Raw genomic sequence first — 22,663 nt, 5'->3', positions numbered from 1 at the left:
TGTTGATATATACTTATATTTGCTTTGCCTGTCTCTACTGCAGTACTTGTATTTCAATGGACTATTCTGATTGAGTTCATAACAGAAGTTTATTGAAGTAGTTGTCATGATATTTCATCTAAAAATAACAGAATGCTTTTTTCATCTTTGATCATGGTGAGCATGAGTTGTTATATTTTGGACCCGAGTACATGTAGCATTATGTATTTGGGATTACTTACATGTGTGGCCCGCGTGTTTTAAAATTACATTGAGTTTAATTGACGATTTTTACCCAAAATCAAAATAAAAAAATCGTTAGCTCAATAAACACACACTTATCTTCTCCAATATTAAAAAATCAACTTCTATTTTTTCTGCATTTTTATTTTACACACTTTCCTATTCTTAAAATTACAATCTTTATAATTTTGTTGGCTTTTGATTTTAATCTTTCAAGATTTAAAATTTTTGCAAATCTCATTATTTTATAAACATATTCATATTTATTTGAAATGATATTTCAATATTATCACATAAATTACTTGCAAAAACAGTAATAAAAATATTAAAAACTCTATAGTTTAAATTTTATGAAATTAAAATTTATAATTGAAAACCAATGTTTTATATAGATTTTGTTATTAATGAATATATTATTTATTTTGTATGAAAAAAAATATTCATTTAAAACATTTTATGTATGCATGGTGAACTTCTTGATTATAAACTATAATTAATGAATTTATGTTATATATTTGATAAACTTCAAGTGATACGTTGATGAATCTGTTGATTATAAATTTACGAATAATAAGTTCTTACTGTAAAACTATGTTATAAATTTAATGAACTTTAAGTGATACTTTGATGAATCTATAGTTTATAGATAATGGATTTGTTCGTTATTAACCCATGAATACTGATTTATTTGTATGCATATAAGGCATGTTCCTTACGTAAAAAAAACTTTTATATTTATTTATTAATGATATAAAGTTTATTGTACTATAAAATGAACCTATTCTATTCCAATAATAAATTTATTTTCAAAATTATGAACAACATAATGAACATGTAGTTCATATATAATAAACTTATAGTGATACTTTAATGAACCTGTTGTTTATAGATAATGAACCCGTTCATTATAACTTATAAATACTGATTTATTTTTATGCACATAGGATATGTTCATTACGTAAAACTTTTATATTCATCTATTAGTGATATAAGGTTCATTGTACTATAAAACGAACCTATTCCATTTCAAAAAATAAATTTATTTTCAAAATTATGAATAACATGATGAACCTATAGTTCATATATAATGAACTTCAAGTGATACTTTAATGAACCTATTGTTTATAAATAATGGATTCTTTCGTTATTAACTCATAAATACTGATTTATTTGTATGCATATATGGCATAAGTTCATTACGTAAAACTTTTATATTCATTTATTAATGATATAAGGTTTATTCTACTACAAAATGAACCTATTCTATTTCAAGAATAAATTTATTTTCAAAATTATGAGCAACATAATGAACATGTAGTTCATATATAATGAACTTCAAGTAATACTTTAATGAACTGTTGTTTGTAGATAACGAACCCATTCATTATAACTCATAAATACTGATTATTTGCACATATAGCATGTTCATTGCGTAAAACTTTTATATTCATTTGTTAATGATATAAGGTTCATTGTACTACAAAATGGATCTATTTCATTTCAAAAATATTATTTTTCAAAATTATGAACAACATGATGAACTTGTAGTTCATATATAATGAACCTCAAGTGATACTTTAATAAATCTGTCGTTTGTAGATAATGAATCCGTTCATTATAACTCATGAATACTGATTTATTTTTATGCACATATAACATGTTCATCACGTAAAACTTTTATATTCATTTATTAGTAGTATAGGATTCATTGTATTACAAATTGAATCTATTCCATTTCAAAAATAAATTTATTTTTAAAATTATAAACAACATGATGAATCTGGAATTCATATAGAATGAACATGTAGTTCATATAAAATGAACCTCAATGTTCTACATAATAAACCTATTATTTTTCAGCAATGAAACCGTTATATTTTGAAAGAAATAATTAAAGCTTGTAGAATCTAGTTTGAAGGTCTGAAGAATGGAGAGAAAATAAAAAATATCAGTTTATTAAAAATAAATTTTTAAAATTTGCAAATATGCATAATCTATGTGTGAGAGCAAAAAAGAAAGAAAAAATTAAGAACAACAATATTATGTAACATAAAAAAAAAAAAAGAATGAAGAACAACGACTTACAGAAATTAATTTGAAGCTTTAAATGATGGAGAATCGAGAATCGAGAAGACAAAATCAAATCAAACTGTTAAAAGAAAGCTTGCAATTTTATTTTAAATTGGCAATAATAGGTAGATGTTATATTTGAAATGAAACCCTCCCACACATATGTTTTAAAATTCAACTCCATTTAAATGAGACGGTTGTATTTTGGATATTGGATACATAATATACAGTATTATTAGGGTCCAAAATATAATTTACCGGTGAGCATGACATGGTTCTTAAAGGGATTATGATGGTTTATCTAATTATTGACACCCAACCAATAATGGGCCAATAAGTTTAATAAAAATTGAAATGTTAAGGAAGGGCCTAATTTCGCTAAGATAGGACAATAAAGGGTTAGTTTGGTAATTTTTTTATTTTTATTTTTTTACTCATAAAAAAATAACTATTTTATGTCTTTCCATGTAATTTTGATAAAATAGTTCTTTTTTTTGCTAAATCTCAAATTAAGATATTATAAAAGAAACGAATAGTTGTAAAAATAATGTTTGAACTTGTTAGGATTTAACAATTAAGTATTTAAATTTTTAAAAGTTACAGTTTAGTGTATGAATTTATTAAATACTTACAATTGAGTGTATGTAGCAGGTCAACAATAAGTTATAGGTTATCCATATCAACTTATTATAAAATGGTGTGTCAACTTGTTAAAATTTATTAATAAAGTGTATAAGCTTTTAAAAGATTATAAGTGTGTAAAATTAAAAATTAGTAATATTTGATTGTGTGAAACCAGTCATTACATATATATAAACCTAATATAAACAAATGAAATTCTATTATATTTTTATAGTGAAAGATAATATTTACATGAAAGAAGATAAAACATTCATGTAAATAATAAAAATATATAAATAAATATGTAACAACTTGGAATCAGATCACATGAGATATTGTCCGCTTTAGCCTCCACTTGGCCTCATGATTTTGTCCCTTTCCTAGAATTTCTCTGAACCAAGCACGTTTAACTTTGGAATTCCTACAACTCCATGGCCAAACAACCAAAAGGCGCCTTAGTGATTAGTTGCAACTCTTTACATATATGTTATCAATCATTCTCCACCCCATTTCGATGTGCAATTTGATTCATTCATGTACCCCCGTACCTTAGAGTGTTGCTATCCTAGAAGCTTGCCAGAAGCCGCTCCTTGTCCAGGCATCCTATTTTTTCTTTGCCTCGGCGATCACTTCCCGCCCTCGTCGGACCCCTCTCTAGGCCAGGCTGTCACATGCCCACCAGCTTCCGCCTGGTTCGTCCTCGAACCACACATCTACTAGAGGGGTCCTATTCTGATACCATTTGTAATGACCCAGAACTATATCACATGAGATATTGTCCGCCCTTGCCCCCCACTTGGCCTCACGGTTTTGTCCCTTTGACAGGTTCGAGAACTTCCTAGGAGGTCCCCCATTCTGGAATTTTTCTAAACCAAGCAGGTTTAACTTTGAAGTTCCTATAACTCTACGGCCAAACAACCAAAAGGCGCCTCAGTGATTAATTCCAACTCTTTATATATATATTATCAATCATTTCCCATCCCATTTTGATGTGCAACTCGATTCATTCATGTACCTCCCTACTTTAGAGTGCTGCCATCCTAGAAGCCTGCCAGAAGTCGTTCCTTGTCCAGGCATCCTAACTTTTCTTTGCCTCGGCGATCACTTCCCGCCCTCGTCAGACCGCTCTCTAGGTCAGGCTGTCACAAAATACTATACATGTCATAAGGAGATATTTTAGTAATTAACATTATAATTAAGATTATCATCCTCAATAATGATTAATTTTATTTTAGATGTTTATAGTGATGGGTTGAAGAAGATAACTTGTCCTCAAAATTGGATAGAGATTTCTTTTAAAGATGGTAGTAAAAACAATATATTAATATAGTAAAAGCTTCTACTTTTTAAAGACTTTTTTGATATTTTATTCTTTTTAATCTATTCAGCAAAGAATATGTGTTTTAAGATTATAAGTCTGCAATTGCTATTGACATACTATATACACTCTATTTACTATATTCACACATCAAACTGTAACTTTTAAAACTGTAACTTTTAGAACTTTAAATATTTGATTGTCAAATTTTAACAAATTCACATGCCATTTTTATAATTACGCAGCTTCTTTTATATAGGTTACTCGTTTCATACATTTAAATGCTAATAATTTATGATTTCACACACTAAATTATAACTTTTAAAAATTTAAACACTTTATTGTTAAACCTTAACAAATTTACACACCATTTGTATAATTATTTCTAAAAGAAAAAGTAAACAAAGAGATAGAAATAGAAAAAAGAGAAAGAAATAGAAAACTAGAATTGTAAAAACAATTAATAGTAGTTCTTTTAAAATAAAAATTATTTTTAAGGCAAAAAGTAAAAGATACTAAAAAAGAGAAAATAAGCACTTTTAACAAATATTTTTTGTTTTTTAATTTGAAAAAATAAATAAACACATAAAACAAAAATGACAACAAACTTTGTCGGAAAATCTCATTAATTAATTCTAAAGATACTCAACCCCAGATTTATTACAATTTTGCAAGAGTGAACACTAATATTGTTCCACAGGTGAAGCCAATTAGTGCTCCTAAATGGAAATATTGATGTTGAAGAAACGATACCTGTAATTTGCAGAGAAATTGTGTGAAATTTGAGTTTTGTATTAAGGTTTCTATTATAAAGAACTGCAGATAACGACCAGAGCTTGACAGTGATTAGCAGGCTTTCATAAAATATCTAATACAATATGTAAAATATCTAAATAAATTTTAAATTAAGATATTTTATAAAATTAAAATATATTTTAAACTTTACTATTCCTTTTTTTTTTCTTTCATATCTTTTTTTTAATGAATTTCTTTTATTATAATATATTTCAAAGATAATATCTATTTCAGTTTAACTGAATTATATAGTTATTACTTACCAAGTATAGAAATTTATTTATAAAAGAATTCAAATTAGTATTTATTTACAAATGAAATGAATTATTTCAACTAAATATAATGTAATAGACTTTAAATATCATTATCTCCTTCCTATTAAACTGCCCGGATCTGCATTTTATTTTGAATAATTAGTAAGTTTTATCAAATTCTAAAAACGTTAATATCTAGCTGAGAGGCTCATATAAATTCTTAATCAATAAATAATTATTATTAAATATCAATAACTCAATTACTAAATAATTATATTAGTTAACTCTAGTAGAATAATATATAAAGGCTTCACAATAAATTTGTCTGCCGTGCTTCTCACTTATGTATGCTAATATAACTGATATATTGGTATTGCTTTTACGGAGGAATGATATTTGACTCCTTCATCGTCCAAGGAAATCCTGATCCATTCTATGTGGAATACCATTTATTTTCAGTCCATGGAAAGACCAGGTCTGGTCTTTTCTGTATTTCTTTTTCTAATAAAGAAATCTTTCTTTCTCTATTTTTCTTCATAAAATCCACGAGGTCCAGTATTTATTTTTCTAGAACAGATTAGAAAGGAAAAGGAAAATGAAAGGTTGAATTGTCTAAACACCTGACGCATGAAATGGGAAAAAGAATCTTAAGCCAACCTAAGAAGAAGAATTAGAAATAAAAAGATCAGGAAAGGCAACTATTTTTATTAGACATTTAATGAAAACAGATACATATATTTATTACGTGCAACAAACAAACTAATGCTACATTTAATGTTTCACGAAAATGATAGTTTAGGGTTTCTCATTTCCGTAACCTTTTTCTGTGTCAATAGGTTTTTACTGTGACCCTGTCTCATACCATGTGATTGAGATTATAGATAAGGTGGTGAGGAGCTGATGGTTGGGTTCATTCCACCAATATATTTAAGATAGAATTTTGCTTTGCTATTTTCGCTCTGGTAATCTATCATTGAATGAGCGGTATTTATGAAGAATAAGTAAAAAAAAAAAAAATATACTGTGGTTTTAAAATTTAACAATTTCCAATATAAGGCTTTTTTAGATTAAAAAAAATATATAGTTAAAGATCGTGATAAAAAAAAAAATATCGTTGTTAAGAAATATTGATTCGTAAAAATTTCAGTCTTTTTCATTGCGATCAGCCGTTATTATTATATTGCTCTTATTTGATAATATAGGATTAGAGCTTAACAATTTAAAATATTGTTGTTCGACCATCAAATCAATCTCATAAGAATAATGACTTCTTAAACTGCAATTTGATGTTTAAATAATAAATTTATGAGTTGTTAACCTTTAAAATGTACGTTACTAGATATGGGCAATATGATAATGACGGTTGATCGAGTGAAGATGGTTATTACAAGTCGAGACTTTTTTAACAGTGAGATATCTTCTTTTGTCATCATTTGTAACTACATACTTCTTTTTGTCTTAAAAAAATGACACATACTAAAAATTGTAAAACAGTAAAATTATATGTTATTTTTGTATTTATCCCTATTTATAAAATTAAAAATCTATATTATTCTTCAATTATTCAAATATTAAGCATTCAAATGTATAACTCATGCAACGATCCTTGTATTAGAGATCTGAAATTAAATTAATTAAGATAGAAGTTAAGTGAATGGATGAAATATAGACTAATAATAAAATTGAACTTGAATTCAATTAATATTAAAATGATTAGAACTAGTCACTTGATTGGTAGGACCTTAACTCTTATACATTTTTTGTAATTCTATTATTTAGTGATATGGAATCTCTAACCTTTGTTTCAATATATTTTAGAAAAAGGTGCATTTTTGCCCCTAATGTTTAATGTAAAGAGCGGATTAGCTCTTAAACTACTTTTAGGCACAAATAAACTCCTAAAGTATCAAAAATCTGTAATTTAAGCACTTTAAAATAATAAAATATTTAACACCGTTACTTAAAACTGACATGGCTAACAATAGTTCTACTCTACTGATTTACGATGTTCATTATTTTTAATTAATTTAAAATATTTTAATATTAAAAAAGACTACTTCTTTCTCCTTCTCCATGTTTTTCTTCTTTCTTTCTCGTCCCATCTAAAATTTGGAAACTATCACAAAAGGATGCCACTTACAACACAAAATGAATATCGATGTTTTCAAATTATGCTTTAGCTTCAAAATCCTCTGCTACTTAATTATCCTTCTCGTCGTCAGAATCACCATAGTTTTCTATGACAGTGTCATATTATTACATGAGGCCCATAATACTTCATGTAACGTTGTTTTAGTCTTCTCAATTATTATTCAAATAAATGCATTCTAACTATTTTTAACTGTAATTTAGCTCTTTATCATTTCAATTAATGTTTATTTGTTTGGTAAAAGAAAAGACAAATGGAAATTAAAGTTGAAATTTGCAACTCGTAATGCTATTGTAGAGCTATTCTATAGTAGTATTTAATGACCTGGGTTCTGTACCTGAGAAATCGAGGCAAGTATATATTTCCAGCTGGGAGATATGAAGAAATCATCAGTGTTAAATTGACAAAGAACAATCTTTGCCAAATACAATTCTGGGCTTCCATATTCAAAGCCTATAAAAGATGGCAGCAAGGATTACGCCTGTTTGGCTTGATTTTATATTCATTATTATGTTTTCTTCTATGAATTTCTTATTTTTCTGGAAGAAAGGAAAGAATGTGGTTTTATTTTAGGTTTGAGCTTCTTGTATTGAAGGTATATGTGTCATTGATTTTATTAAATTTCTTTGTTGATCGGAGATGGTGATTGATTTTATTAAATTTCTTTGTTGATCGGAGATGGTGATGATGGATAATAGTGGTAGTGTGATAGTGAGGTAGATGGTCGGTAACTTTTTTTTATGAAGTAATTTTTTATTTTGTTTTAATAAAAATTATTTTTTTTATTCTTAATATATTAATGTAGATTATTTTTATTTCATTTGAAAAAAATTATTTATTTTATTTTTTTTGTGTATTAATACTCATTAACCACCTATTGTTTATTGACATATCAGTTATATGGTGGATCTAATCTTTTTATTCTAATAAAGATAATTGCCATGTTAGCAGGACTTAATGGTATATTAATCTTTTCTTAATAGAGTGGTATAAATTATAAATTTTTGACACTTAAGAATTTATTTGCACATAAAAATAGTCTAAGGGCTAATCTGTTTCTCACACCAAATACTAAGGGTAAAAATGTATCTTTTCTCATATATTTTTAAGATAAATTTTTAAAAAAGTCTATTAACATATATAGTATTTTAATGAAAAATGGAGTTATATTAATTTCTTTTAGAGATAAGTATATTTTCTATGGCTTATATACTAGACCATATACTTTGTGCTGATGTTATTGTAATTTTTGATTTTTATTAGCATTATTTCTTTTTCACGTACATTGTATATAAATTATAATAATTTCACTTGTTATTATTTACATATTAATAAATTAAATTAATTCTCAATAAAGATTAATTTGGTAATTTATTTAAAGAGTTAATAATATTATTTTGAGAAGATCATTTTTTAACTAAATTTTTTAACTTATAATGTCTATTGTTTTGATTTTAATTTTTAATCTATAATTCTTTTCACCTTATTTTTCTATAAAAAATATATTATTTATCTCAAAAAATATTGTAATAAATTAAATATATTATACTTCCTATTTTAATATATTATTTTAATATAATTTTTTGTAATTATTATATTGCATTAATATAATTATAATATCATATTATCATAATCAAATTAATTAAAAGGTCATAGAACTAATTATTGTTGTATTAAAGAATATTATATTAAAATAAATTAAATTAGTTGATTAAAATATAAAAATATAATCAATTAACTTTTGCAGTACTCGTATTTATTATTATCATATGAGGCTTGTAATTATTAAAAATTTAAAATATCAATTGTATATTTTAGTTTAACAATTTTTTTTTTAATTAACAACATTCTCGATTTTATTATTTAAAAAAGAAATGAATATTATAGCTTTGAAATTTTATTAATAAATTTAATAAAATCTTGATCCACATATAAATTAAAAATGGACTATGTTCTTGTGAGAAGAAAATAAATTTTGTATTTACAGTGGCTGCATGTGATTATTAAGTATTTGACTCGTTATCATTTTAAAGTAAAAATATTATATATATCTTTAAATTCATATAAATATTTTTAGTATTAAGATAATAATAAAATTATTAAATTATATTAATTTCACCTATAAATTAATCTATTTATACCTCATAAAATGTGTATCTAGCAATGAACAAATTTAATATATTGTTGCAAAAGAATTAAGATTTACATATATTGTAAAAAATATATTAATTTAATTTAAGAACTTATACACAAATTATTATTCTATTTTAATAAGATAGCATATAACAAACACTTTAAAAAATATAAAACTAAGCCTTAGATATCAAAAATATATTCAAGTCATTATCACCATTTGGGATAATAATAATTAAATATCTTTTTGGATGTAGAAAATATTAAATATTATTTATGTGCATGCTTATGAATTAAAATAATTTAAATTATTATTATTTAAATTTAAATAATTTTAGATACATAAGTTGATATTTTATGCTTGGTAATGCAATTGCATTGTGAATTACTAATATAAACGCAATGAACGATTATCAAATAATAACATAATTAATTAGATGGTGCATGCAGCCTCTAGTGGGTGTTTGATTTAAAAATTTTGTGCAGATGTTTATCACTCAACAACTATATTAAACTTGTTTAGTAAGATTTAATAATCAACAGCTAATACATGAGTTAGTCCTAATCAACTATTGATTTTATCATCTCTATTTTAATTAAAATATAATTAATAAATACAATTGAGTTAAATAAAATAATTATAATATTTTCATTCTTATAAGCTATTTTATTAATTTATATTATTAAGAATAATATTATAAAATAAAATAAACCTTTAATGGTTTAAAATAAATATTAACATATTAACAATAACCGCTAATTAAATTTTATCAAACAGTTTAATTTATTAATTACCAGCTACTAACTGTCAGCCATCAGCCATCAGCTGCCAGCTACCCCTTGCATTGATCAACCGAGCTAAAAGGCCCTTAGGGAGACTTATTTATTAATAACTAATTTTTTCAGTCACATACTTTCCATGTGTATTATAACAATTTGATTCGTCATTCCTATATAATAAAAAATAAAATAATTCTAAAATAGTAATTAATATGATAAATTATTTTAAAAATTAAATTAAAATTAAATATATAAGTAATATTAAAAATATAATTGATATACTATTTTTCAGTTAATAAACAATGATTCTAATTTTAGATTATAGTGTTTAAATCATATTTTTAATATTATATTAACTAATAAATTAAGAAATACTGATACAATTTCCAGTTTCATCAGCCACCACCTTATTGCAATAATAATTGATTATTAATATTATTCTTAGTAGATTAAGTTAATTAGTGATTAATTAATTCAATTAACTAAATAATTTTTAAAATATTTTTATACTATATTTGGTTGAAATTTATAAAAAAATTATTTTATATGAGAAAATACATGAGAGAGAAAGTAAAATAAAAATGATAAATTTGAAAGATATATTTTAGTGCAATGGAATACATTGAGCAGCTAATGTAGAATTCATTTGGAAATTTCATCTATTTTGTTAAAATTTAATTTAGTTATAAATAAATTCTACACAAATTTAATTATATAAAATACTAAATTATCTTTCACTCTATTTAAAGTATATAATCTTAGATTCACAATGAATTTCATAAATTTTATGGATTATAACCAAATAATGTATTAGTAAATTTGATTGTTCTCATCGATTCGCACTTTTATATATGTTATGATAGTTATCAAATCTTATTTATATTTTTATTAGTTTAAAAATCCTATTTTACAACCAATATTGAGATTATAATAGAGTTGGATTTCTAAAGTTAGACTAAGTCAATAAAGTCTTTTATTAGTAAAATTAATTTATAAATAATCTAATTGATCAATCAATAAGGTCCTCTTATAAATATGTATGCCCTCTCCTTACACACATATATGTTACCATATGATATTTCAAATAAATTGGACAATAGTGATACCTTTTTCTGGCTGAAATTTCATTTGGTATCGATGGAAAAGCTAAGAAAATACGCCAGAATGTAGGTTAAATTGCTAAAATAATTATGCTACTTTCTTGTAATATTTATTTTTTGAAAAAGGAAAGAACTTTATTTACTCAAATCACACAAAAGTACATCAAATAAGAAATTTGAGATATTAGAACCCCAATGGCTTAAAAGTCAATTTGCCCCCTCATCTTGGAATCAATGGCCAATTTACTCATATTTTAATTATTTTGTCTATTTTATCCAACAACTCGGCAAAAACGGCCAATTCAATTCAAATTTACATAAAATTAAGAGATTGGATTCCACACATCATGTAAAGCAAGTGAATGAAGGACCTAATCAATAAGTAAAATTTATCTTGAACTTTATATTATGTATTAAACTTAGTAACATAATTTGTAAATAAAATTATTATTTAAATATAATCTAATAATAATATCTAATAAAAATAATTAAATTATAATTTTTAATAAAAATTTAAATTAAATAATAAAATTAAACTCATGCAAATTTTATTAGAATAAAATTTTTAATTTCTTAAATAATTAATCTTAATTCCTAATAAGAATAATTAATTGATAAATTTTTTGCTTTAGTTTTATTTTTAGCATAATTTAGTCAATTGGATAAAAAATTACTAATTAGTTACTATTATTTAATTTAAATCATTTAGTAATTTCATTTTAATTGAGCTTGATACTTAATATGAAGTTTTAAGTACTGAATTGAATTTTACTTATTGATTAGGTCTTTTAATTGAAAATTTACTTGCTTTGCATGATGCGTGGAATCAATCTCTTAATTTTGTGAGAGTTTGGACTGAATTGGTTGGTTTTACCAAGTTGGTGGGTAAAAATGGACTAAAAAGTTAAAATCTGAGCAAATTGCTCATTGATTCCAAGTTGAGGGGGCAAATTGACCTTTAAATCGGCCCAACAAACTAGATCAAACAAAGAATTTGCAGCTCTTGCTAAAAAGTGCATTGTAGAATTTGCAGATCTACTAACATTAGAGATTGTGCTATTAGAAATCTGCTTAAGAATGGATGCACAGTCATCAACTAAAAACAAAAAAATAGTAGCATCTTCAACCCTTTCCCTAACAGCATTAACAACCATCATAACATCAAGCTCGACATCAACATCAAATAATTTAAGTTGTTTAATCTAGCATAAAACACAACGCAAACTCAATGCCTTTGCAAACTGAGATGTAAGAATGCTACTGCTCATAGACAGGGACATTGCACTCTTGTGCAAAATGTGGAAATCATCAACATGTTATCACAAAGGCAGAGAGTTAATTGAGGACCAAGCCAATGATGAAAAATATATCAAAAGAATTTTTCAAACTATGAATGTCTATAAATAGGAAATGGCCTTTATTACTCTTACAATTCTCTAGATTAGAAATCAGAACATCGTACATATCATAATCAAACTACATTCGTTTGAGGTAATTCGACTTGAGAAAGTGAGTTGCGCGCACTATATAGTCAAATTTGACCTCCTAGCTTTTAACACCAACTTAATTTGGCTACTCAACTTTTATTCGAGCTCAACTCAACCCTTTAAAAAATCATTGAATTATAATTGATTTAATTTTATGATTCAATTTATATATTAAGTTTATATTTTAAATTTTCAATTAGTTTATTGAGAAAGTAAAGATGTTGATTATGACATGGTTTTGGTGTTGATGTTGGCAATGCCTTTAGTATTTTAGATTGAGTTCAACCTCTTATAGTGATGGATTAATGTGTTTGTTAATGTTGATGGTGATTCTATGTATATTATTATTTTTTAATTGATTCCAAGTGGTTTTTATGTAGGACTTGAAGTATTTTCCATTTGGAGTTCGAAACACTTAGGATTTATTGTTGTCTCCTAAATCGTGAACAAAATACATTCATAGTAACTGCGAAAGTTGAATTTTCAATGGCTGATGAAGCATCCTTGAAATTATGACCATGATAAGCGTCTCGTGACTATGATAAATAAAAATTTGAGTACAATGCATATAGTGACCTCTATCACGACCGCAATGCAAGACACTTTGAAGGGTTATATGGAGGAGATGAAATTGCGACCGCCATGACAATATTAGGACCGCGATATCCATGCCTATAGAGAGATTGCTAATGGTTATCTCTTGAAAACCAATGTCTGAGTGCCACATGGAAAAGATTCCTTGCAACTTTAATAATCATTTTCAAGCTTTGCGATTGCGCTTTAGCAAGCGTGGCCGTTATTCAAGTGTAGCAACAACAACAGGGCTCTATAAATACCTCCGCTAAAGAACATTTATGGTTGATCAATAACCTTTTTATAGCCAAATTATTGCACTTTAATTTTACAACATCTTGTAATCAATTTCTTATGTTTTAATCTTGTTTAAGTTATTATAAGAGAAATAATAGCCCTTTTGAGGTTTCGATATGAGCCTTAAACACTTGGATTTGGGTTTAAGAGTTAGCTTGGGTCTAAAACTCTTCTAAAGTTGTATGCTAGCCTTAAATACAAGTTGTAAGATTAGGTGTGAGCCAAAGCACTAAGTTTTGGAGTGAACTTAGGAAAACTCCCAGTATATTTTTGATAAGGATTAACCTAATTGGAGATTATAGAGTGGATATAGAGTTGGTTAATAACCAAATCACTATAAACCTCTTGTATTTATTCTTTTCCTTCGTCTCTTACTCATTTGATTAATTTTTAAATTGTCGATTACCTTATCAAACACCAATTCATCCCCTCTCCCTCCTTTGGTGCATTAAGGAACAACACTTAAAAATAGAATAAAGTTAATTTTGCCTTCAAATTTTGTAGTTAGACTCAATTTAGCCAATTTTTAATGCTCTTGTTATATTGTGTCCAACTGACTAGTTTAAAAAATGCTAAATTAAACCTATTCGTGAAATTTATAGTTAAATTGGCCGTAAAAGTAAAAAGAGGCCAAATTAAGCTTGACTGCAAAAATTAAGGATCAAATTTAATGTTATTTCTTTATTTGATGTTAAAATTACCCACTAAATTTTGTAGATATATATGTAATTAGTTAAAAAAAAATCCTATTGTATACAAAAACATTAAATATAATATATTTAATGAATATTTAATTATATATTACCTAATAAATATTTATATATTATAATAATAATTTATACGAATAATATTGGAATATATATGTATATATATATATATATGAAACCATTATTAATTAGATAAGTGTATTTTTAAAAACTTGGTTTCATTATCTTATATTTAATTTGCTTAAAATACTTGTATTTCTAGAGTCATTTTAATATAATATTCGTCTTATTATGCAGAGATAAAACCATTGTCTTGAATTGTGTAATTTACGTTTTGACTATTTAATAGTACTAGTTATAGTTAAAAAAATTTAAGTAAAATAGAAATTTTTGATATAAACAATAGTCCTTGACACTAACTATAATTTAGAGTTAAAATCTGATGTGTCATATAAACTAATAACATAATAATATTGAAATAAAAAAGAATCGTATATTTATTGTGGTATCATTTACTTTTCAAGAGATAAATTTGTACTTTCTATAATGAATGAAGAGTAAAATCATTATATTTTGTAAAAAAAAAAAGAATAATAGTAATATATAAAATTTTATTTATACTTTAGCTCTGTAAATAAAAATATATATTTAACCAATTTCAATCTTTTCAAATTTTTAATCTAAATATGTAAATACTTTTTATCAAAAGAAAAATTGTAAGAAATTAAATAGAATTCAATACTCGTTACGAAAGTTGCTAAACAAAAGTTAGACCGTAGAAATCAAATTTAGTATCTAGAAGGCCCCATAAAACGGTGGATTTGGAAATTATTAAGTTTGACTTTTCTAATTGTTATTTATTTATTTATCTTGTGATAATAAAATTTGTGTTTCGTGTAGTGCGCACGAGGTGGATGACTGCTGAGCTATCCACATTTGTAAATGACCAAATTGCCCAAATCTGGTTTAGATAAAAGTTAACGCGTCGTGTGTATATATATATAATGCTGTAAAATACATAATAGCAATATTTTTGAATAAAAAATATAATCTTTATTTCACTTTTTTTAGTAACACATATTGAAAAAGCATTTTTTTTATTTAATAATTTCCAAAGAAAATTTATATTTAACTTTTAGAATCTCGAGTTTATTATTAATAAACATTAAAATAATAAACGTTTTTGTTATTTTCAGTTGAAATTATTTTGTTTGGAATAATTATTATTAAAAATCATAAAACTAAAAAATATAAGAGAAAAGTGACAAAAAAAATTTAAAATGAAATCAGTCTTACAGCTAATGGAATAAAAAGATTATTATAAATGAATCTATCATAAATAAAATGAGTAGAGAAATAGGGAGGGCATTTCTTTTCTAAATTGGTTAGATCGTCTAAACTGATAAAATTCAGGAAAGATATAAATTCAGTTAGTATTCTGGAGAAATATATTATTTATTAATATAAATTTATTTAAAAATTATATTTATATTATTAGAATTTAATTTAGTGATAACAAAATTTATAAAATGAATGGATTAAAATTTTAATAAGTTTTCATTTAAGTTAAATATATAAATTTAAAAATAAATTTATATGTTTTTTTGACGCCAGAAGTCCAATTGTGCTTATGTATACATGACATCACAAGTTGAAATACATACTACGATATTTCCAAAGGAGAAAGCATCTTGGATTGCACAACCTTAACTAGCACTGGATGCAATTTTTGATTTATAAGAATGAGAACTTTTATTATTTTAATTAATATTATTGTTTTTAATATTTTTTTATTAAAATATTCTTAGTAAATTCTTAATATACAGATAAGTTTTTTAATATATTTCACAACAATCTAAAAATTAATGAATTTGCCAACTCATTTATAATTGATGATGTTCAAATAAAAAGAAATATGTACTAAAATTTTTAAAAATTAAAGTTAAAAAAATAAATAAATTAATTGATATTTATATTAATTAATGAATGACACTTCAGATATTTAATTATTCAATTAATAATTAAAAATAAAAAGATAATTTGTATTATTGGATGAACCAAAAAGAATCTATCAAAATTAAAAAAAGAGATTATCATATCTCTAAAATAACTCCATCAATTAGTTATGAGATTAAATTTTTTTGTAACATTATAACCTCTACAGCATCTAACGGCTAATACATTTATATTATGATAATAGATGTATATTTATTTAAAGTTAAATTTTAAATTTGAGTCATCTTTTCCATTTGTAGCTAAAAAATTAACATTTCTATTATACTCTCTATTATATATCATAAATTATATAACTCTTTATTTTTATCTATTTTAAAAATTATTCATGTTCCAATAACGTTCCTATCTTTATTTTATATAATAATTCATTAGAAAAGAAAAAGTAAAGAAAAAGATTGAAAACTACGTAAATATTAGTTTTTACTGTATATATTTTTTGGTGAATTATTTGCTCTCGAAAATTTAAAAAAAAATGAGCGGTGAATTAAAACTTATTTTTTGAAAAAGAAAAAAAAAACAAATAAAGTTAAGAGCCTCTTAAAAGGGATTTCACTTCTTATTTTAGGAATTAAAGAGAAGTTAAAAGCTTGTAGGGGTACTGTTATATAGAGCATATGATGCAATTCTAAATGATTGAGAAATAATAAAAAAAACATTTATTTAAATAAAAACCAGTACTTGGAACCGATACTGTTATTTCTCATACCATAAACATGAAGTATCTTACAGAAATGAAATATATATATATATATATATATGCCAACTGGACCACGAGACTCTCTTATTACTCCGCTAATGACTTATTCAGGTCTCAGAAGCATCTTAAGAAGGCAAACTAGGGAGAGCCCTTAGTAGCCGGGGCCACAGTAGAAATAGCACTTCCGCCACGGCACTTGCAGCAGGAACCTGGTGGTGGAGGTGCCGCACAAAGACAAGTTGGGCAATATTTAGGCCTGAATCCACCAAGGCCTGCAAGGTAGAGTTACACATTGGACATATTTTAAAACTATTTTTGTGCGCAAATATTTACACAAAAAGTGTGATTCGGTTTTACCTGGATCAATTGTGCGTGCATCACCTGGTAGCATCAAAGAAAGTGCCATGGCAAAAATGAGAATGGTCACTAGTCCCTATAAGGCGTGGTCCGTAGCCGTTAATAGAATCAAATAGTAGAAATAATCTTAAGGGTAATCCTTAAGGAATGGATGTTTACCGAATCATGATAAATTACTGGGTCGATTTTTATTTATTTGAATTCATAAGATATTCCTTTTTAATGCATAATTAGTTGTCTATTAAGCCTTTAAACTCAATATCGTCTATTCAAACATTTAACTGTTTTCAAATAAACATTAGACATCATTTTCATCTCAACTCTCTTACTCATTCAAACAAATAAAGCATATGATCTATTATAGTTGAGATATGAATTAAAGTAGCTAACTTACTGTTGTAGGTATCTAATAGTCAACTTGAAAACTCCCGTAAAGTTTATCACATAAGTAGCATATTAATTAGTTTAGATTTTAACCATAGATTTTTTGAGAAATCCAATTCACCCCTTCTTGGACGTCTAATTCACACTTTCAATATAAAATGTTGGATTCTAGCTTAACTTTATTTTTTATTATTAGATTTAATAATGGTTCAATTTTAATTAACTCGGATACTCACATGATAATGAAGTATCTCTTATCTAATATTAATCCATAATCAAATAATTTTTTAATAAAAATATTTACTCTTTTTAAATATAAATTTACTCTTATATATCAAACTGATATATTTAATATAAATATAATTTTAGCATGTGCTTATGATATTAATTTATAATTTTATTTTAATATAAATTTGTATAAATATAATTAATATATTAACTATAAAATTTGAAAAATGAAAAGGGATTTAAAATTTTGGATGTGATTTGATATGGCTAATTACTTCAATTATTGAATTTTTGTTATATATATATCTCATTTGAGGCATAAAATTCAATTGATATGTATTACTATTTTCGAACATGAAATTTAAATCTCATATAATTTTATAATTTTTATATTAATTTATTAATTTATAAATTATTTATTAATTAAATGATAATTTTAATCTTGAATTTTTTAATTATATTTAAGTATTACTGTTATTAATAATTAATTTTTAACTATATAATAATTTATAATTCTAAAAGAAGTATATATATAATTAATAAAATAAGAGATAAAATTATTTTTATATATTTACTTATTTTGATATATAAAATCATTATTTATATATATATAAATTTATTTTTGACATAAGTATTATGTTAATATATAACTTCTCTATTATCGTCTAGTTAATATATTAATTAATAAATATATTTTAAATATATAATAACTCTAATTTCAAAAATAATATTTTAATTATATTATGATGTTATATGTTAATTGATAATTTATTTTTGATTCTAAAATATTTTATTATCTTAAAGATAGGACAATAATATTATTTACAGTATCAATATATAATTAATTAATTAATTAATTTATAAATATTATAAATAATTTCTATATTTATTTACATTTAATAAAATTTTAGAATAATAAATATTTTTATTAAAAGAAACATATAAAAATATTTTAAATTAAAATATATTATCTTTTAGAAATATAGCAAATGACTATAAGTTATAATATATTAAATTATTATTATTATTCATAATTAAAATAATAATAATATAAGTTATGAAAATCAAAATATACAAATGTATTAATCAGTCAATGCTATGGGTGAAACACTGAAGTTAAGTTCCATTCATTTATTTATATCGTGAATACATCTGGAAAAGTCATATGTCTTGCTGGATTTCAAAGAAACTTTATTAATAATTTTTTATTATTATTGGTTTTCTAGTTTTTAGCTCAAGAAGCCTATTTTAAACAACAAATGCCAGAAAAAATTGATTTCATTATTTTACAACAGAACAAAAGGGTATAGTAGTAAGTTCGGGAGAAAGCTTTGACTTCCATGGATTGACTGATGGACGCACCACAACAACAGCCTTCTTTTCTTTCATCTTTTAGCAGAATTTGTCTTGTGTCTCAGCATTAGCAGCTTAAAGAGACCCATTCTCCTCTCTTTTTCTAAGACCTTGTACTACAATTATTCAGCTACTTCAAAATATCTACTTCATTGCTTGCCTGCAGAATTCTTGAGCAAACCATGGATGTCATCAAGAACATGGCATGGTTAAAACTATGTCTTCTTTCCCTGTGCTACTTTTCTCTCAGTTTCCATGTCTCTTTTGCAGCAGATAAAATCACTGCAACTCAACCACTTTCTGGTGATCAAACCATTGTTTCTGCTGGAGGTGTCTTTAAACTGGGATTCTTCAATCCAGGTAATAGCTCAAAATTCTATATAGGTATATGGTACAATAGAGTTTCACAGAGGACTTTTGTTTGGGTTGCGAATAGAGCGACACCAGTTTCTGATAAATTTTCTTCTGAGTTGAGAATATCAGATGGTAATTTAGTTCTTTTTAATGAGTCCAAAATCCCCATTTGGTCAACAAATTTGACCCCTTCAAGTTCTGGTACTGTAGAAGCAGTACTTAATGATACTGGAAATCTTGTTTTGAATGGAAGTAGTAATAATTCATCGGAGACATTATGGCAGAGTTTTGATCATCCTGCTGATACATGGCTTCCTGGAGCCAAAATTGGTTTAAACAAAATTACTGGAAAAAATACACGTCTTGTTTCATGGAAAAATAAAGAAGATCCTGCTCCAGGTCTATTTTCTCTTGAGCTAGACCCGAATGGAACTAGTCAATATTATATCCTGTGGAATAATTCCAAAATTTTTTGGACCAGTGGAACTTGGAATGGACAAATCTTTAGCTTGGTGCCTGAAATGAGATTGAACTATATCTACAACTTCAGCTACTATAGCGATGCAACAGAAAACTATTTCACTTATTCTCTTTATAATAATTCTATTATCTCTCGATTCGTGATGGATGTTGGAGGGCAGATTCAGCAACAGTCATGGTTGGAGCCTGCAGCGCAGTGGAATTTGTTTTGGTCTCAACCAAGAGTGCAGTGTGAGGTTTATGCTTATTGTGGGGCTTTCGGGAGTTGCAATCTGAAATCCCAGCCTTTCTGTCATTGTTTGACAGGTTTTGTTCCAGAGGTGACAAATGATTGGAATTCTGAGGTTTATTCTGGTGGGTGTGTGAGGAATACTGATCTGCAGTGTGGGAATTCTAGTCTTGTTAATGGGAAAAGAGATGGATTTTTACCTAATCTAAATATGGGTTTGCTTGACAATTCACTGACACTGGCAGTTGGGAGTGCCAAAGAATGTGAATCGAACTGCTTGAGCAATTGCTCTTGCACTGCTTATGCTTATGACAACAACCAGTGTTCAATTTGGATTGGGGATCTCATGGATCTAAAACAGCTTGCAGATGGTGACTCTAAGGGGAAAACTCTCTATCTCAGGCTTGCAGCTTCTGAGCTTTCAAGCTCTAAGGATAACAAGGGAGTTGTTATCGGAGCAGTTGTGGGTTCAGCGGTGGCGGTGGTTCTCCTTGTCCTTGTTCTCCTTGTGATCATGAGGAGGAAGAGGACAATCAGAATGGGTAAATCAGTGGACGGTTCCTTGATTGCTTTTGGGTACAAAGATTTACAACATGCAACAAAGAATTTCTCGGAAAAGCTGGGTGGAGGAGGTTTTGGTTCTGTCTTTAAAGGGACATTGCCGGATTCAAGTGTCATTGCTGTCAAGAAGCTAGAAAGCATCAGCCAAGGAGAGAAGCAATTCCGCACAGAAGTCAGCACCATTGGAACAATCCAGCATGTCAATCTTGTTCGCCTTCGTGGCTTCTGCTCCGAGGGTACAAAAAGGCTACTGGTTTATGATTATATGCCGAAGGGTTCTCTTGACTTCCACCTCTTCCATGCAAAGGACTCCAATGTCGTTGACTGGAATACAAGGTATAATGTTGCTCTGGGGACAGCTAGAGGGTTGGCCTATCTCCATGAGAAATGCAGGGATTGCATCATACATTGCGACATTAAGCCTGAGAACATCCTTTTAGATGCTGAGTTTTGCCCAAAAGTGGCAGATTTTGGCCTGGCAAAGCTTGTTGGGCGCGATTTTAGCAGGGTTCTAACAACAATGAGAGGGACAAGAGGCTATCTTGCGCCAGAGTGGATTTCAGGAGTGGCTATAACAGTCAAAGCTGATGTTTACAGCTATGGAATGATGCTTTTTGAACTTGTATCCGGACGGAGAAACTCCGAGCAATCTGAAGATAGAGTAGTGCATTTCTTCCCAACGTCGGTTGCAAGACAATTGACTGAAGCTGGAGACATCCTTAGCCTATTGGATCCTGGGTTGGACGGGAATGCTGATCCTGATGAGCTAACAAGAGTATGTAAAGTTGCTTGCTGGTGCATCCAAGATGAGGAAACCCAAAGGCCAACAATGAGCCAGGTAGTTCAGATTCTTGAGGGAGTCTTGAATGTGAACCTACCTCCAATTCCAAGATCACTTCAAGTGTTTGTTGACAACCAGGAGCACATTATTTTCTTCACAGAATCATCCTCTAGCCAGGGTTCCCAATCGCAGGCACAAAGCAACACTTCCAATGCTTCCTCACAGGCCAAAAGCAACATATCATCTACCAGTTCCAAGTCTTAAAAGAGAAATGACATAGCAAGGATTACCCTTCAAGCAAGTTAAATTCTGTATTATAAGGGAAAACAGATTGTAGTTTGTCATTTCTAGTCGTTTTTGCTGACATGTATGGTTTTATATTCAATCAAAGGCCAGCTTTACAATATCAACTGGCCAACTATGATTATTACAGTAGTAAGTTTCTTATTATGTTATATCCAACAGAGTAAGATTTAGAAATAGAATTGGAATCCTCTTTTTGTTTTTTTTTTTTGGTTGAAATCTATACTTCTCAGCATTAAGATTTATAGTGAACGCTTGGATTATGTTCGAGATAAAATAGAAGCAATGACGTTTGAATAATGCTAAAAAGGACAACCTCTTATTCTATTCTGTAAAAATATTGCATCATAGCACCGTAATAAAGAATGAAATCAGATTTGCACATTTACAAATGAACAAATTACCCTTTATTTT

General features: G+C 26.6%; 1 protein-coding gene and 1 long non-coding RNA gene across 2 annotated transcripts; one reads left to right on the top strand and one right to left on the bottom strand.

Moving 5' to 3' along the window:
• Nucleotides 1-17,161: 17,161 nt before the first annotated feature.
• Nucleotides 17,162-17,747, bottom strand: LOC125370503. The gene is made up of 2 exons (XR_007216536.1): nucleotides 17,577-17,747; nucleotides 17,162-17,491 (listed from the first exon to the last, which is right to left on the bottom strand). It is a non-coding gene; the product is annotated as an uncharacterized LOC125370503 (long non-coding RNA).
• Nucleotides 17,748-19,581: 1,834 nt separating this feature from the next.
• Nucleotides 19,582-22,452, top strand: LOC8259927 (G-type lectin S-receptor-like serine/threonine-protein kinase At2g19130). Its single transcript, XM_015715554.3, has one exon. It carries the CDS (start codon nucleotides 19,724-19,726, stop codon nucleotides 22,208-22,210), a length of 2,487 nt encoding a protein of 828 aa, XP_015571040.2. The 5' UTR covers nucleotides 19,582-19,723; the 3' UTR covers nucleotides 22,211-22,452.
• Nucleotides 22,453-22,663: the final 211 nt, after the last annotated feature.

Source organism: Ricinus communis, chromosome 7, assembly GCF_019578655.1.
Source record: "Ricinus communis isolate WT05 ecotype wild-type chromosome 7, ASM1957865v1, whole genome shotgun sequence".
Taxonomy (NCBI): Eukaryota; Viridiplantae; Streptophyta; class Magnoliopsida; order Malpighiales; family Euphorbiaceae; genus Ricinus; species Ricinus communis.
This window is presented reverse-complemented; position numbering and strand designations above follow the sequence as displayed.